Source organism: Engystomops pustulosus, chromosome 2 (genome assembly GCF_040894005.1).
Source record: "Engystomops pustulosus chromosome 2, aEngPut4.maternal, whole genome shotgun sequence".
Lineage (NCBI taxonomy): Eukaryota > Metazoa > Chordata > Amphibia > Anura > Leptodactylidae > Engystomops > Engystomops pustulosus.
Window position 1 is genome coordinate 170,225,367 of NC_092412.1, and position 19,021 is coordinate 170,244,387.

General features: G+C 41.1%; 1 protein-coding gene across 1 annotated transcript in view; it reads right to left on the reverse strand.

The window, feature by feature from the left end:
- The window catches only part of MYO19 (myosin XIX), a 521,756-nt gene that overhangs the window by 272,031 nt on the left and 230,704 nt on the right, over nt 1–19,021 (reverse strand). Inside the window, exon 10 of the mRNA XM_072133499.1 lies at nt 17,778–17,868. Within this exon, the coding sequence (XP_071989600.1) occupies nt 17,778–17,868 (91 nt within the window). The remainder of the gene's footprint in view (nt 1–17,777; nt 17,869–19,021) is intronic.

Below are 19,021 nucleotides of genomic sequence, written 5' to 3' on the forward strand. Positions count from 1 at the left end.
TTCCATGACATGTTGTACTTCGAATTACTGGAAAATTGTGGTTACTTGTGGCTACCCAACTTTGCTACTAACTGACATTTACAATCTAGGCTTTGTGTTTTCTCATTAATAAGTGCCTTTTTGTTTATTTCGTTGCTAGAAAGTGTACAAATCAAACTGTATTTTTCCAAATTTTCAATAAAATTTTAGAATCAACTATTTTAGGGGACAATTTATTTCTATAGGGGTGTTTGATGTAATTATTAGAAAGCCTGTTAACCATTTAAGTATTTTACAGAAATTCAAACAAAATGAAGTGTATATTCTGTGCTGTATGACCAGCTTCTCTCCACAGAGCTCAAAGTGCAGAGGACAAGGTAGGGGAAGGGCTGCAGCATGAGGTGAAAAGAGATATAGAAAGTTCTGTAGAATCACAGACTGGAATGGAAGAATTGATAGGGAATAGGGGAGATTTTGTACCTCACTATTCTGTGTAGGAGACATCGGTATCCAGAGTCTTTAAAACAGCCGGCTACATACACAGAGAAAGTACTGTCACATAACCGGTGGCAGTGAGCCACTCGCTTCCCAGGAGTCTGTAGATTTGTTTATCTCTCAGATTCACAGGGCTTGTCAGCACATGCAGAGGAAGGAGTTACTTCAGCACTGAGAGAATCTGAGGGATTATGTGCTGGAAACTGCTGGATATAGGTAACAAAGATAATAGGCAAAGTTGTTCTACATCCCAAGAACTATCGGTTTATGGGGGGAAAAAAATCACTTTACAGTTGTTTATTAAATTTCCTCTCGCATGTGCTCCTGCAATTGTATTCACGAAGACGCTCCGTCCCCTTAGTGAGCAAAGTCTGCCAGTTCCGACATTGGAACTGGTAGAGTTTTTTATATAGTGTCCGCCGGTTTTCCAATGGAGACTTTAGTAAATGTCGTGGGCCGCGTGTTCACACCCTGGCCTCCTCTACTCGCTTCCTGCTCCCTGTCCACAGTGGCGTGTGGGTTGTAGAAAGTGAAAAACTGTCAGGGAGGATAGATTCATGGCAAAATGAATTTTCGCAATGTGGTACAACAGAACCTAGATGAGCTTAGAGAGATCACAATTTGTAATATACAGTGGCTTATCTGGCATTGTCTGCTGCTGATTGTACAATATTATAGAAGATGATCATAACACATGCCCCCTCCTTCGGCTCCAGTACCTCCGCTCTGACAGTGGAGACAATTACAATGGCCATACTGGGAATGATATCAATCGTAGTGCCCTTGGTATGTTAATCTCCACATGAGGTAGTGAAAGGTCCTCTTTAAATATTGCGGTGTTATAAAATGTCTATGAGGGCTTGTTTTCTGAATGACAAATTGTATTTCCTAATGTCTGTATTTAATACTCCATGTAGTACTCCATGCTTCTGGGCTCTGTTTTGACAGCTTTTACTGAGCGCTCCAAATGATACCTCTAATTTATTCTTTGAATGAGTGCACTTGTAAAGGTACCAAATAAATATAGGTCATATTATATAATAGAAATTTAAAAATTCAAATCTTTTGTATGAAAAGAACTTTCTTAGTTTTGCCATTTTCTAACACCAATCTGTATTTAACAATTTGTCACTCTTTGAGGGTACTGTATGATCACTTTTCATAAAAAAATTTTATATGCCAAAAAAGTGGAGATTCAAATATTTGTGTCAGGCAGCAGGGGTAGCGGGCCTACTGGAACACCGCGGACGATGATGTAAGCCGACACCTGCGAACCGAATCTAAGTGGTACCCATTTTTCACCATAGCATTTTTCACCATAGGACAGGCAGCACAGGATCGACAGGAAATCACAATAGCAGCGCATAGGAACAAAGCTTTTTCTAAGACATGAAGATCAAGCAGGGGAAACCGTAAAGCGGCAGGAATTTATCTTGGCAGCTGGCCATCCTGCAGCAATTATCGGCGCGCTGGCCCTTTAAATCTTACAGAGCCGACGTGTGCACGCCCTTGGAGACGGAAACGCGCTCGCCGGTGAGTCAACGTGCAGGCAGGCTCCGGGGGCACAATAAGGCACGCAGGTGCACCTGCGACCCGGGATATGGATCGCAGGGGTACCTGTGACAAAACCCCCTTCGGCCTCCCCTCTTCTAGGACTGGAGGAACCTTTGTAAAAGGTTGCCAAGACCTTTCATCCAGGCTGTACCCCTTCTAGTCGACGGGATAGAATCGCTTCCCTCTGACCGTCTTCATATCAAGGGCCTCTTTCATCTCAAGACATCAGAAGCATCAGCTTCAGGAGCAGGAGGAGGTACTTGCCAGGAGAAGCAATTCAGGATGACAGGTTTTAGCAGGGAGACGTGGAAGGAATTCGGGATGGTGGGATGCGCACGGTGGGAGAAAAGAGGAGCTTATACGCCACAGGATTAATGCACTGTAACACCTCGAATGGTCCCAGGAAACGTGGACCCAGTTTGTAACAGGGGATTTTAACCGAACATACCTGAAGGACAGCCAGACTGTCTCCTGGAGAGAAGATTGAAGGATAAATTGACAGTTGATAAATGTGGTGTAGCACACTCTGTGGTGTATTTTTTCCGCCATTGCGTGACTTTGGAGTTGTGAGTTTTTGTCACTAGAAAAATTTTAGATAATTATATGCCAAGAACTAAAGATAAATCCCCCCCATGATGCGTATATGTGCCCCTGAAGTGAATGGGGGAGATTTAAAGGAAATCTACCATTTAAAATGGTCATTCTGACCTAAACATACAGTTACACAGCGCTAGGTAAGCCGATGCTGGAGGTGGTCGTGATAAGGCAGGGAAATACGCAGTTTCGATGAAAAATCGATTTATATCATTCGCGGCTCCTGGGCCCTTGACGCAGGGCACTTGGCGCGTGGGCACAATCATAAAAATGCATGCTCCTTGCATGCTTGAAATTTCTCCCCTCCCCCCCAAGCATTGGCACATGCGCACTGTATCTTCATTATGCATTGCCATGCGAAATGAATATACAGAGCGCATGCGCCAGTACTTCCGAGAACTCGATGACGTCACCGGCTATCGGGATCGGGCAAGGGAGGATAGGCAGTGAAGTTTCAAGCACGCAAGGCGCGTGCATTGTTATGATCAGGACCAAGCCCCAAGCGCCCTGTGTCAAGGGCTCTGGAGCGCCGAATGGGGCCATATGCCTATTCATAAATTGATATTTCTTCAAAACTGCGGATATTTCACGACCACCTCCCGCATCGGCTTACCTAGCCCTGTGTAAAGCATGTTTAGGTCAGAATGACGATTTTTAAATGGTAGATTTCCTTTAAGGGTTGGTTAAGAGACCAGTGCAGTTAAACTCCACAGTTTTATTGTGCGCCAGATAAACCATGCTGGGTGATGTATCTGGAGTATGGAGTCGTACTTCAGCTATTAGGTACTTAATTTTCTGGTGCCCCGGGCTAGGCCACAGTCCTTTCCTCAAGGCCAAGTCCCCTTCCCGGACAACTCAGAAAACTACTGCTAATTATCTAAAACCCTTAAAGGGGTTATGCCACGAAACAATTGACTGCAAAAAGCTGTCAAAGAGGTTAAAATATTTCAAAAATCTATTTGTAATGGTTACCTGGAATTAAAGATACCTCTCTATTTGTTATTATGATGCATGTTCAGCCTCTATTCTGCTCCACACAGAAGCAGATGTGGGAGGGGCCTAGCCAGGCACATGCACAGCACTGACAGCGGCAGTTATTGCACAACTCAGTGCTACAGAGCGCTCAGCCTTCAGAGTCTCCTTCCACCTGCTGTGCTCAAGTAGTCCCAGCTGTAGCTCAGGACGGGACACAGCTACCACTAGGGGGCTCCAGCAACCAGGACAAAAGGAGTTATCTCAGTAAGCCTGCATATTTTGTAATAAGTGTAAATGGTGAAAGTACTTGTCACAATGCATTGGACCCAATTACAGCCATTTGCTATTGTGACACAACCCCTTTAATGAATGTAGAGCAAAGGATTTCAGGTGCAAATTACTCCAGAAATCTTGTGTACACAGATAAATCTCCCCCAATTTCTTGTTCAGGTGTCTGTTCTGTTCTTAGCCATTTATTGATAGAGAAAGTTGATTTATGTTTTTCATACTATCAATCCTTGCAGAAAGCTCCTGTGCTCTGCTGCATGGGTAGGAAGCCGACTCGCTGCAATGCTTCGCCCTGGCTCTGCAAGCCAGCTGACATATTAACAACTGGCTCACCTGAGCTGGGGCAAGCCAGTACGATCCAACCCCTTGGTGGAGCTAGACTCTAAAAGCAAAGATTTAAAGCTGTATGAAGTCCAATGAGAGAGGGGTACCTGTAAAATATAATAGGACTTGTGGTAAACTTGCCTCTGTCAATGCTGTGCATGCACTTTTTTTGCCACTCCCATGTTTGCTTCTGTGTAGCACAGAATACAGGCTGAAAGAGCATCAAGACAGCAAATAAAAGGTATGAGGGAGTCCTGTAACATGATTTTCTGATTTTCAAAGAATTTATTAGCAAATTATTGTGGAAAATAAGTATTTAGTCAATAGCAAAAGTTCTTAAAACTTTATTGTATATCCTGTGCTGACAGAGGTCAAATGTTCAGTTTAAGTCTTGACAAGGTTGGCACACACTATTGCTGGTATGTTGGTCCATTCTTCCATGCAGATCTCTTATAGAGAAGTGATCTTTTGTCTCTTGATATGTATTAACTGTTTACAACTGTTATTCAGGTTTTATATGTTATATCCATTGTTGAGCTCATACTGCCTTGACTTGTGCAATCAGAGGTTGAGTGTTGGTGATTTTATTGTACTCACCGCACTAAGTTTTGAGTGTCATAGTACACTTTTTTAAGTGATTTTATATTGTGTGTCTGGTCTTTCTGTAATCAATAAAGTTTATATTTCTAAATTACCTTTGGGTCAATATGGCACATCTTTCTTGGGAACTGTTCATGAGTTGTTAACAGTGTTGTTAACGTGTTTTTAAATGCATTATCTCAAGGTGAATAAATCACAACAAACCAGTAATGCGTGCAAATAGATCACCAGAAACAGTCACTATAGAGTGACCAAAAACACATATGTATCTAGGCAAATAAGGGATCCTGCACAGCAAAGAATATCTAAGTAGTGGGTATATACCTTTATTCACCTTGAGATAATGCATTTAAAAACACGTAAATCATTTTGGTCTAGTCAGTCTGGCTCTGTGTTTGAGGTGGATTCAGAGGTTGTTGGTCCGGATGACTTTAAGAAAATTTCTAGCGAGCTTATTGAGGCCCATAAATCCTTAACCAGGATATACTGGAACATAAGGACATTGGAGGAATACAACAAATTGAATTTGGCACCTAGGGGCTTGCGGGTGCAGATTTTCCCATCTTGGGAAGTTGATGACTCCTTTAACCGGTTAAGGACCGGGCCCTTTCCCGTTTTTTCATTTCCATTTTTCACTCCCCACCTTCAAAAATCTATAACTTTTTATTTTTACACGTAAAAAGCTATGTGACGACTCGTTTTTTGCGTAACAAATTCATAGTGATCGCATTGAATATTCCAAATGCAGTGAAAATGGTGAAAAAACGCATTTGTGTCGTATTCTTGTGGGCTTGGATATTATGCTTTCACTTCACGCCACAAATGACGCATCTAATTTATTCTTTGGGTCAGTACGATTACAGGGATACCAAATTTGTATAGGTTTTATAATGTTTTCATACATTTACAAAAATTAAAACCTCATGAACAAAAAATTTTTTTTTATTTTGCCGTCTTCTTGTGCTTATAACTTTTTCATACTTCGTTGTATGGAGTTGAGGGTGGTGTCATCTTTTGCGACTTTTGATGATGTTTTCAATGATATTATTTTTAGGACTGTACGACCTTTTGATCACTTTTTATAGAATTTTAAAAATTTTTTTAAATGGCAAAAAAGTGCCAGTTTTGACTTTGGACGCGATTTTCCATTACGGGGTTAAACGCAGTGAAAAAACGTTATTATATTTTGATAGATCAGGCATTTTCGGACGCGGCGATACCTAATGTGTTTATGATTTTTACTGTTTATTTATATTTATATCAGTTCTAGGGAAAGGGGGGTGATTTGAATTTTTAGGTTTTTTTATTATAATTTTTTTTTTTTAACTTTTTTTTTATTTTTATTTTTACTATTTTTCAGACTCCCTAGGGTACTTTAACCCTAGGTTGTCTGATCGATCCTACCATATACTGCCATACTACAGTATGGCAGTATATGGGGATTTTACTCCTCATACATTACAATGTGCTGATAGCACATTGTAATGAATGGGTTAACCCGAAGTAGCTTCGGGTCTTTGTGAGATGGTGGCGCCCACGCTTTGCCGGCGGCGATAAGCAAGAAAACCGGTAACCTTTGCTGCAATATGCAGCAATATGCAGCAGAGACTTACCGGCTATGGAGAGGGCTCGGCCCGCGCGCCCTCTCCATGCATCGGAACGCGACCGCCGTGAATACACAGCGGGCGGTCGCGAACCGGTTAAAGAAGTCTGGGAAAAAGGTCTTTTACAATGTTCAGGCATTTTGATACACATGTTATTAACACACGATAGGGAGGTTCTGTCTCAGACCAGGGAACGGATACGTAGTCTGGAAACCAAATTAGCAGGCTTTGTCCTAACATCACTTGTTCAACCCTTTCAATTACAACTGAAGGAAAATATAGACAAGTTTGAGAAAGAAATCATAGAGGGAAAGAAGCAAAAAATGCGAAGGGATAAGATGGACTTTAACAAGGGCAAGGCATACAGGTGGAACCACAAGGGGAACCGTAGACAACATACCTCTAGATTCTGGAAACCTACTAATACTACCGAAACAACCACAAGTGATGATTTTTTATCATCCGACATGAGCGACATGGAACAAAAATCAGACGGGGGAAATTCAGACCTACCAAACCCCAGAAAACGAAATCTACGCAACAAGGAACGCTCCCCGTAATACAAGAAGGGCAAATCACGACACAAATAACCCCGCAGGAGCACAACCCTGGGTCTCTGGATGGTAATCTACAAATCATTAACTTGTCTAACCATATTCTTTCTCCAGTTGAAAGTGAAGTCCTGAAAAAGGGACTCACTTTCTCACCTATGAAAATGTTAAATAAATTTGAGTTAACAAAAAATGTTTTTTTTTGTTCTGCAGGAGATTGGCATTTAGCACATTTTATCAACAGCCTTCCCTGATGGATTCAGTACCGGTAGAGGACCAACAAACCTTTCGCGACCTTTTGGACCTTCTGAGAGAGAACGAACAGACTGATTTATCAGGTAGGCGACCTTGTACCCTACGGATCCCCTCTCAGATTACTCCCAATCTTGGTTTGGTCCCAGCTATACAAATGTTTTATCAGAGTGTCTGCAACGAGATTGAACGTCTACCGTCCAATAGAATTAGTGGAGAAAATATGAGCCGAGCAGAACGACAGGCAATACAACAACTGGCCTCAAATCCAAAATTCTTGATCAAGGAGGCTGATAAAGGGAGGAATGTGGTCCTATGGCCCACTGAACTGTACCTCACTGAGGCCAAACGTCAACTTTGCAACAGGACGTATTACACCCCCCTTCCTTCAGATCCCACTGAAACATTCCTGAGGAAATTGAACAATCTTTTGAACGCGGCTTTAAATCATGGCATAATCTCGAAAAAAGAATATAACTTTCTTTGTGTAAAAGATCCGGTTGTCCCTACTTTTTTTATGTTGCCCAAAGATCACAAATCCCTGTCCAATCCTCCAGGTAGACCTATCGTCTCAGGGATTGGTGGACTGGGTGAAAAATCATGAATGTATCTTGATTTCTTTCTACAGCCCTTGGTATTTGATTTGAGGTCCTTCATTCGCGATTCATCAGACCTGATCCAAAAAAACAGAAACCTACAGATACCTGAAGGTGCATGGATCGTCACACTCGACGTGGAAGCACTTTACACTAGTATAGCACATGAGGATGGTCTGGGGGCTATTGCATATCAACTTGATCATAAAACCACTGGTGACAGACGGCACAATTCCTTTCTCCTGGATCTCCTGGGGTATGTACTAAAGCACAATTATTTTATTTTTGATGGTACATTCTATAAGCAGATCTCAGGTACGGCGATGGGTGCACGTTGCGCGCCCTCCTATGCCAACCTATTTTTGGGTTGGTGGGCCGAATTTTCACGCTATGTGGTGGGCTGGTTCCGGTTCATTGATGATATGCTTCTGATATGGGACGGCCCCCTTGCTTCATGCCAGGAGTTCGTCCAGTCGCTCAATCGGAACCCATGGAACATTGTATTAACCTCCCATTTTTCACAGACTTCTGCAAGCTTTCTGGACCTGATGGTTTCGGTGGAGAATGGCGTCTTATCAACTAACTTGTATCGGAAAGAGACAGCTACCAACAGCCTATTGCACTTTAATAGTTTCCATCCGGGACACCTTAAAACTGGGATCCCGGTGGGACAGTTTGTGCGACTAAGGAGAAATTGCACCAAAGATGAAGACTTTCGGAAGAATGCTATTGAGCTTACCCAACGATTTCGACAGAGGGGCTACCCTAGGAAACCCCTTTCTCGAGCCTATACCATTGAAGTCCAACAGGGAAGATTTATTCTTACCTCGAGGCCGCCAAAGGGAACACAAACCAGGTATAGTGACAACGTTCAATAATCAATGGTCTGATCTTTATAACATCTTGCAAAAACATTGGAACATCCTGTTGGCAGAACCAAAATTAAAACAGGCTGTGACCAACAAGCCAAGGCTAATAGCGAGGAGGGCAAAAAACCTAAAGGACAGATTAACTCGCAGCCATTTCAAACAACCCACCACTCCAATCGGAACTGGGTTGAGGCTAAAGGGCTCATTCCCATGTTGTGAGTGTTCTATCTGTCCCCTTATGCAGGTCTCCAAGAACCGTCTGTCCATTCCTGGCCATGATACAATCTCTCTACATTCCTACATTAACTGCAAATCAAGAAATGTAATTTATGCATTAATCTGCCCCTGTGAGAAGATTTATGTGGGCCAAACGACTCAGGAGCTCAGGAGGAGGATCCAGCAACACCTGTCCACCATCACTCATGCTGAATCCAGTTTCTCACAGGGCAAGACCTTATCCACCGTTGCTATGCATTTTAGCCTACATCATGCAGGTAGGACACGTGGCCTCAGAGTTGTTGCTCTCGACATGATCCGCCCATCGATACGGGGTGGCAACATCACACTCCAGCTTCTACGCAAGGAAGCTTGGTGGATTTACAAGTTTGGTACTTTGGCACCCAATGGCATTAACAAGGATCTTTTATTTACAGGCTTTTACAAGCAAAAATGAGGATCACTTGCACTCTGATCGTTTCGCCATTAAAAGCCTGGTAAATATCACCAATCACGGTATTTATGTTTATTCTGTAAATTTTTCTTTTTCTTTCTCTTTTACTTCTTCTTCATTTCCCTACCCCCCCTCCTTTCTTCCCTGTCTCTTTCTTTCCTTCCCTCCCTTTTTTCCCCCTCTCACTTTTGTTTGGTTGGCTACACATTTTCACTCTTTCTTTTCTGTTCTGACACGTCCAGGGATTATTCATCCCCTTATAGTCTGGTATGTAGAAATACCCCTAATCACGTCACGCTAAGTGGGGGTCCACATCTTTCAAACACATTTATTTTACTTGTTGCAGTATGGTAAGCACAAATTGTTTGTCCTTCTCACTAGGTCACTTTAACATTTCTTCACTCACTATCCTCGGATTTGACCTCTCCAAGAGCAAGTTGAAAACAACTAACAACAATCAAAAAAACTTTCTTCGAAACTCTGATACCTACCTGCGATGTCTTAACACATCTAGGACATGGGCCTCTCCTCTATGTTCAATTGTGTCTTTTCGCTGTCCGGTGGCCAGCCCGTTTCCATTTCCAATGGGGACTGACTGATACCCTGTTAGACCAAATGGTCTCTGATATACCAAATGATTTATATATTCACTAATTGTATGTGATATTAATACTTAGCACTTGCTTCTGATATCTATTTCTTGACCAGATATTTCTATATTTTAAGTAATTTTTTGGCATCTGTACTTATGTGTGAGGGTCCCCCCTCACAATCATACTTTTAAAATTAGATTGGGAGTCGTCTTAGGCTGTACCACAACTCTTGGCGCCTTTGTGGATGTTATTAGCTGTGCCTCATATTTATCGCTCGACATCTTTCTCTAATACCCTGTTGGGCTATGCTCTTGTGGTCGCCGTACATGAATCTTTGGCTATAACGACTTTTTGCTTTAGATGGTACCATCTTCAAAGTTCGACGTATATCTATTATGCACTCTGTGGGATCTAATAAAATGTGGTTTATATACCTATCTATTTATCACACATTCTTTATCGATACGATTTAACTATTCATTTTATTATATGTAATATGTTTTCTATGTCTTCACTATTTGGTACTTTGGAATCTATGCATGGCGCCGTTAATTCACGGATACTCTATAAATATTTTCCTTGATATCACATGATCCCATTTACTCCTGCATTTTTCCTCTAAAAGGTGAGGCACTATCTCAGTGCATCTCACAACTTGAATTCCTTACTAATAACGTCTTACTTATCATCTGACTTTGTGGCACCTACAATTTACTCTTGTATTTAATGCGCAAACCCACTATCCAGCAGGTTCTTTCGTGCGACTAAAACTGGGCGCATGCACAGTAAATACTCTGTTCGACAGAATTGACGCGCATGCGTCACAATAACCTCTCGCGGCCTGATTTGTGCGCACGCGCACCTTGAGCCCTGATCATCCACATGCGCCGTCTTGGCATGATCGCAATTATGTACAGGTGAGGAACGCGGTTCTGGTAGGTGGGGAGACCCCTCGCTATACACATAAAAGGATGCCATGTGAACTCTGGGCTTCATTCCCCTGATGAAGTCACCTTGAGAGACGGAACACGTGGGGTGGTAATGCCTGTACACTGGTTTGCTCTGGTGTGAGCTCTTGTTAAGTAGCCATGACTGTTTTTTGACTGAGATGTTTGTACTTTTATAGGGTCCATCTTGCCCTGGTTACCTTGTTTGTGATCTATACTGCATTGTCTCTTGATATATATTAACTGTTTACAACTGTTATTCAGGTTTTATATGTTATACCCATTGTTGAGCTCATACTGCCTTGACTTGTGCAATCAGAGGTTGAGTGTTGGTGATTTTATTGTTCTCACCACACTGAGTTTTGAGTGTCATAGTACACTTTTTTAAGTGATTTTATATTGTGTGTCTGGTCTTTCTGTAATCAATAAAGTTTATATTTCTAAATTACCTTTGGGTCAATATGGCACATCTTTCTTGGGAACTGTTCAGGGGCAGTTTTGTCTCTCATAGCTGATGATGTCCTATGATGTCAATTACAGGCTTCTCTGATCTTTTTAAGTTGCACAATTGGTGGCTGACTAAATACTTTTTTCCCTTCTATATGTATACATAAAATATTTTAACCTCCTTAAGAGCTTTTTGATCAAAGCAGAGTCAAGCCATAACCCCTTTAAAGGAGTTTTCCCATGGGATAGGACCTAACTTGCTGATCAGTGGAGGTCTCAGTGCTGAGCCCCCCACAGATCGCAAAAGAGAGGGTTCCATCGGACCCCTCGTCGCTCCGTCAGATTAATGGAGCAGACGGCCGTGCATGACCGTTCTGCTTCATTAATCTCTATGGAGCTCACGGAAATTGCAGAGCGCAGGTGATACTGCAGCTTTGCCGGCGGCTTCAAAAGGATGTCGGAGGATGGGCGCCATCTTGTTGTCATCGATCGGTAGCCATGAAAGCCTTGGGCCTATACACACCTATACACATTTGGTAACCCCGTGATTTTACCTACCCAAAGAATAAAGTAGACAAGTCATTTGGAGCACACAGTAAAAGAAGTAAAATCCAGGCCCAGAAGAAAACCGTGCAAATGCGTTTTTTCATCACATTCACTGCATTAGAAATTTTCTTTCCACTTCCAGTAAACGGCATGGAATATAAAATACCATCACTATGAAGTGCAATTTGCTACGCAGAAAGCAAGTCATCACAGAGCTCTTTACGTGTAAAAATAAAAAAGTTACCGTATATACTCCAGTATAAGCCGACCAGAGACGAGACCCCTAATTTTCCCACCAAAAACTGGGAAAACCTATTGACTCGAGTATAAGCTGAGGGTGTAGTATACAGCCAGCCAACCCCCATGTAGTATACAGCCAGCCCCCATGTAGTATACAGCCAGCCCCCATGTAGTATACAGCCAGCCCCCATGTAGTATACAGCCAACCCCCATTATAGTATACAGCCAACCCCATATAGTATACAGCCAGCCCCATCCCAAGCGCATAAAAAATAAAAAACGTAATACTCACCCTCCAGTGTCTGGATCGTTGGTGCCGGTCCCGATCTTCGGCGCCTCTTCTCTCTTCTCTAGCCGGCAGAGTCGCGTCCATGCGATCTGCCGGTGGGTGCACACTATGAAGCGGCGGTGTCGCCTCTGATGAAGCCATCAGCATGGACGCGACATGGAGCCGCCGGGAACCGCGCCGAAGATTGGGACACGCGGCAACGATCTGGAAACCGGAGGGTGAGTATTACCTTTTTTTATTTTTTAATTGACTCGTTTATAAGCCGGGGTGAGTTTTTTTCAACACATTTTTTGTGCTCTAGCCGGCAGAGTCGCGTCCATGCGATCTGCCGGTGGGTGCACACTATGAAGCGGCGGTGTCGCCTCTGATGAAGCCATCAGCATGGACGCGACATGGAGCCGCCGGGAACCGCGCCGAAGATTGGGACACGCGCCAACGATCTGGAAACCGGAGGGTGAGTATTACCTTTTTTTATTTTTTAATTGACTCGTTTATAAGCCGGGGTGAGTTTTTTTCAACACATTTTTTGTGCTGAAAAACTCGGCTTATAGACGAGTATATGCGGTATATATTTTTGATGGTGGGGAGTGAAAAATGTAAAAAAAAGGGGCCAGGTCGTTAAGGGGTGACAAGAATTCAGTATTTCCCACTTTTATGACACAGACCAAATGCAAAAGACTGTAGTGTCCTCCCATCTGCAAACAACTGAGCTGTGATATGTAATTTGAGGACCAATTAAAGGACACCTGTCATCAGGTCTGTGTCACTAGTCTTGTAACTACTACCTGTTGGAGCAGCTCACAAGGATCCATCACAGCCTTTATCTAGTTATTTCATACATTATTCATTGTAAAATCATCTATTTTTTATCATGTAAATGAGGCTGGTCACATGGTCAGAGGCAGTGATGTCACCCCTGTTACGCCTCCCCTCTCCTCCCCCTGCTCATGTCTGTGTGTAATGTATAGTAAAGCATGGATAGTGTGTGTGCTGCATCTGCTGACATGCTGCATCCTCCTAATATACAGGTGAGAGAAACAGACATCAGCTACACATGAATCTGACATGTTCTGCTGTAACATGGCAGCCTGGAGCTGTTGTATCTCTCCTAAACACACACAGGCTGCAGGGGGCGTGGCCACCAGCAAGCAGATCATTATGCAGCCTCACATCATTATACAGGCTGTCAGTCAAGCACTGGGGGTGTGGCTGTGCCTCCCACTCATGAATAAGGTGGACAGCTTGAATATGCTAATACTTCATTGGACATTTCACAGGTCATTTGCATACAGCTTTAGGACCTCATTGCTTAGGGTTACAGGCATGTAGAGGGACAATGAAGGGATAGAGGCAATGCTCTCTAATGGCAGTTTATGAAAATATATTTAGTTTAGGGGGGTTATTTTGCATGACGGGTTCTCTTTAAACACCAACGAGAAAAAGACTACCAGAAAGACATTAGAAAGACTACAGCAAAAGAGCTAGGATTAGCCTGGCTAGCCTGCTCTGAGTATTGTTGCTTTGGCAGTTTCTTTATGCTCGGGGTCCATGGAAATCACAGCATAGAAACAAGTTTTTTGCATATAAAATAACCATGAGTTATTTCATGTCTGCACTCATCTTGTGATAATAAACCACGAACCCAGGTAGTCAGGTGCCTCAATAGCGCATGTCAGAGTTTGGTGATAGTCATGTCCAAGGAAAACTACCTCGTTACTGCGGGACAACATATCTTTTTTTAATATTTGCTAATATTGCTGCTTTTTGCATTATTATTATTTAATGGCTTGTCCACAACTTTGGCATATGTAGTGCTGCATTGTGCCCTTCCTGTATTAATTTTGCTCTTATTAATAATTGCCATTCTTGGCATTTTTCCATATTCAAAGATCGTGGCGACGTTACTGAGCATGCTCATGGGACACTTCCCATTTCCCTAAGTAAGAACATTTCATGATCCCTTAACTAAGATGACGGCTGATATACTAAGTGCTATACTGCACAGTTCCCCATTCAATAGGAATATGGATTTAAATGTATGTAACGCCACATCTTGGTGACTTTACTCTCCTTTATTCAGGTATGTTTTTTATAAGCTGGATCCACCCCTTAGGTGGAGTCTATGCAATGAAACATTAAAGGGGTATTCCAGGAATCATATACAAGTAGGCACTCAAAATATAAGCTAATGTGTAATTAGTTGTTATTTAAAATTTTGCTCCCCTTAGCAGACAATGCTGGTGACATACACTGTAATGAAGAATTAAAATGCTACTGGCCCTTTAATCAGTCCGTTAATTTCCTCCGTGCGGTCCGTTGCAGGACAGAAACTGGCTGCTGGTCACATGTCCACATCACATGTCCTGTACCTCCCTGGGCATGGTCATGTGATCACCACTATGTTTGGCTGTTGTCGGTTGGTTGCAGTGCATCCAGTATGGTCAGTGTTGTGGTGATGGCAGTTATACATCATTACTATGGTAACAGAGCAAGAAAGTCAGTAATATCATCACTGGGAACAAAACATAAGAGGTAGGAGGAGTTACTGAGAACTAAAGGATCATGGAACTTGTAATTTCCAGTGGCGGCCATCTTAGTGATAACTCCACCTACTTTAGAGAGGCCATAAATTTTGTAAATCATAAAATCAAATTATTTAAGCTCCGTTTTGTGACTAATGACATTGAGTATTGTTGTATTCATTTATTTATATCATCATGGGTTTTTGTGTCAGACGTTCATATTCCCGGAATACCCCTTTAAGTTAACAAAGTCTATGCAAGGCTCACATTTATTTTTGGGAATATATTCTGTGCGCACTGAGAAAGCTCCGAAACTTTATTCGGACAGAGTTAACCAAATAGGACCTAATCTCCCTGCAGTCCCAGACAACTACAGCAAACCTTCTTTGGAACTGCGGGAAAAGTGAGAAGGTGTTGACAGAACTGCAATGTCTTTGAAGGTCATCATGCTGGACCCGACCATTCTTCCTTTACAGCGAGACCCTGGAGAGAAGCTACAACGAGAGTCTGATTTGCCCTCCTTCTTTCAACAGTGTTGGTGGCCTCAAGGGGCCAATACGATTGAAAGATGTGGAAGAACAGGTAGCAATAAGTTACTTCTTAAAATGCCATGTTGGCACTTCAGAGTAAATATGTGGATTTTGGTTGTAGTTTGGGCACTCTGTCCCCAAAAGGTTTACCATCACTGCAGTAGGCGGTTATAAAGAAAGCTATTTTTGTCCCTTTCCTGCACAATGACATGATTTTATGTCACTGTGTAACCACAGTTAAGGATACAATATAATACACTGCAATACAGTTGTGTTACCAAAGCTAGAACAATTATCAAATATCATACATATGTTAAATATCCACCCAACCCAAAATGCTTTATTTAACCCCTTCTGGTCATTTTAGGGCTTTGGGACCAGACCTGATTTTTTAAATTTGTAGACAATGACACAGGGCAAATTTAAAAAATCAGGTCTGGTCCCAAAGCCCTAAAATGACCAGAAGGGGTTAAATAAAGCGTTGTAACGCTTTAACATATCCAGAGGATTTTGAGATTCAAATAAAATGTGTTACGAGAAAACAAAGTAATAGAATAATTTTTAGTTTAGTTATGAAAAAAATGGAAATTTGGCAAAAAAAATTTAAAATTATTAATTTTAACCCCTTCCCGACGCGAGTCGAGCCCTCTCCATAGCCGGAAAGTCTTTGCTGCTAGCACCGGTCACGGGTGTTTTCCAGACGATCGCCGCCGGTAATGCTCGAAAAGCATGGGTCATCGGGGGAGGCAATCTCTTTTTAACCCATTCATTACAATGTGCTAATTGCACATTGTAATGAATGAGGAGGAAAATCCCATATACTGCCATACTGTAGTTGGCAGTATATGATGGGATCGATCAGACAACCTAGAGTTAAAGTACCCTAGGGAATCTGAAAAATAGTAAAAGTAAAAATAAATTAAAAAAGTTAAAAAAAAAAAAAAATACTAAAAAAAACTAAAAATTCAAATCACCCCCCCTTTCCCTAAAACAGATATAAATATTAATAAATAGTAAAAATCATCAACACATTAGGTATCGCCACGTCAGAAAATACCCCACCTATCAAAATATAATAATGGTTTTTCACTGCATTTAACCCCGTAACGGAAAATAGCGCCCAAAGTCGAAAATAGCACTTTTTTTGCCATTTTGAAAAATATTTTAAAAATCAAGAAAAAGTGATCAAAAGATCACACAGTCCTAAAAACTATAGCAATGAAAACGTCATCAAAAGACGCAAAAAATGACACCACCCACAGTACACCAAAGTAAGAAAAATTTTTTTTGAACAGGTGGTTTTAATTTTTATAAATTTATGAAAACTTTATAAAACCTATACTTAACGGAGGTGTAATTTACAAGCTGTAATTTTTTTTAGACAATACATTAATTTTGGACCAAAATTAAACCGTCACAAAGTATTAAGTGACAAAAAAAACCCCAAAGTTTGATACCCATTTTCTCCCGAGTATGAGGATGCTCAGTATGTGTTGGTAAACTGCTGTATGGGCACACAGCCGGGCACAGAACGGAAGGAGCCCCATTCAGAGCAGATCTGCATTGTAACATTTTACAGGGTATAAAATGTTTTTTTTTTTTTTTGTAATTTGGAAATATGGGGAATTATTTATTTTAGTGGATGAGATCTACTTTTCAGGTACATCATTTACGGAGGGTTCAATAGATAATAATCAGTTTTATTAACTCTTTCTTGGTGGTGGTTAAAAAATCATTAATTGTTTATGGTTTTTAGCATTTTTTCCCCAAACATTGAACATTGTAACAGAAATGCCCAAATGAAACTTTTTTTTGCCATTTTACAGACCCATAAAAATCTGTATAAAAGGTGCTAAATAAATCATCCTGCAAAAATGACAAAGTATGAAAAATGTATAGTTCCTCAGAATATAAAGAAAATTTGATTTGAAATTAAAGGGGATGTGTAATTTGGAACCTGTAAAAAAAATCTACCAAAAGATGTTGCCAAAACTAAATGGAAAAATAAGGTTATGGTTCTTGGACGTAAAGCAGAGATGCAAAAATGGGTGTGGTACTAAAGGGGTTAATGGAATCCATTGAAAGCCAATTAACAATGCATACTGATAAAATTTTGACAGCAACTGTAATTGTAACAAATATACAACCAAATTGTATAGAATTATTCAGAAGTGTCAGAGCAAAACCGTTCTAGTTGCTCATGGCAACCAATCAGAGCTCAGATTCATTTTATAAAATGCAGTAATTATATTCACAGCATGACTGTGTATAAATTCAAGCCACAAACTGTTCACATAAAAAAATTTTCTTACCCATTGCAGTATTTAAAATTTCACATGCTTGATTTTCATCCAGTGATTCAGAAAAATGTATATTTCCCATATGCAGAAGTCCACACAAAACCTTTAAATAAAAAGAAAATTACTTTTATGAAACTCTGCTTTGTTACTTAACCTCTTCGTGTCTGAAGCAAGTTTTCACCTTCCCGACCAAAACTTTTTTTTTAGAATATGACATCACCATATCTCCATAAGAGTAACTTTGAAATGCTTTAAAGGGGTTTTTCCACAAAGAAAAGTTAGGCCTAATCACTAATCGCTAATCCACTCAGGCTCATTAGCTTAATTTTATATTTATTTTAGAAGGAAGCCATCAATGTCTTATCACTTGTTACAATGACAAAAGCAGGACTCCTCTCTCCTGCACTTCCTGCAGCTTCTAGATTACACAAGCAGTGGGTGGAGGGAGAGAGTAGGGGGAGGCATGTTCACATACTGAGTGGTCTGAAAACAATCCCAGAGCCCCCCTGGCTTATTAGCATAATTTAAAAAGTTTATTTTATAAGGAAGCAGGTCATATATGGCAAATCCAAGAAGATTGCCATAGTCCAGGTGCCTGGATATATGAGTAAGTAACCCTGGTATATCATGCATGATTTTCAGGGTAGATATCCTTTAAGAGTTCTAGTTCCTCCATTTTGTCGATGAGGCTTCTGGCATTAGTATACGTACACATTATATGGTTTCACCATACTTATGTCTTTTACTTCTATGAAATTAACTTTCTCCATACCCTTTTAGACTTTTTTTTTATTTGCCAGAAAACATTTATCTGTAATGATAATTGGTGTACCTGTAGTCTTGATCTCTACGCTACTTTGATTAACTCCATCCACCTCTAAATTACCCTCCCCCACTGTTTTATCCCTTTCTCTGTCTGTAAAGTTGTCCCCCCTTCCCCCTACACACTAGTTTAAAAACTCCATCTTTTTCCTTAAAGGGTATCTATCACTATACATTTGCATACAGTCTTTCATCCTGGTGGTAGATGCCCTTTAAGTAGAGCTGCACCCTTTTTTTTAGGTTCAGCCCATCCCTAGCAAAGAGCCTGCAGCACACAGAGAAATCAGCCCAGTTTTCCATGAACCTAAATCCTTCCTTCCTGCACAATTTTCAAAGCCACCTATTTAACTCCCTAAGCCCCTGCTGTCTCTACAGTATTTTGAAGCTTTCAAAATTTTCCATGTTCCACCTAGAAAAAAACTAATGACTAACAT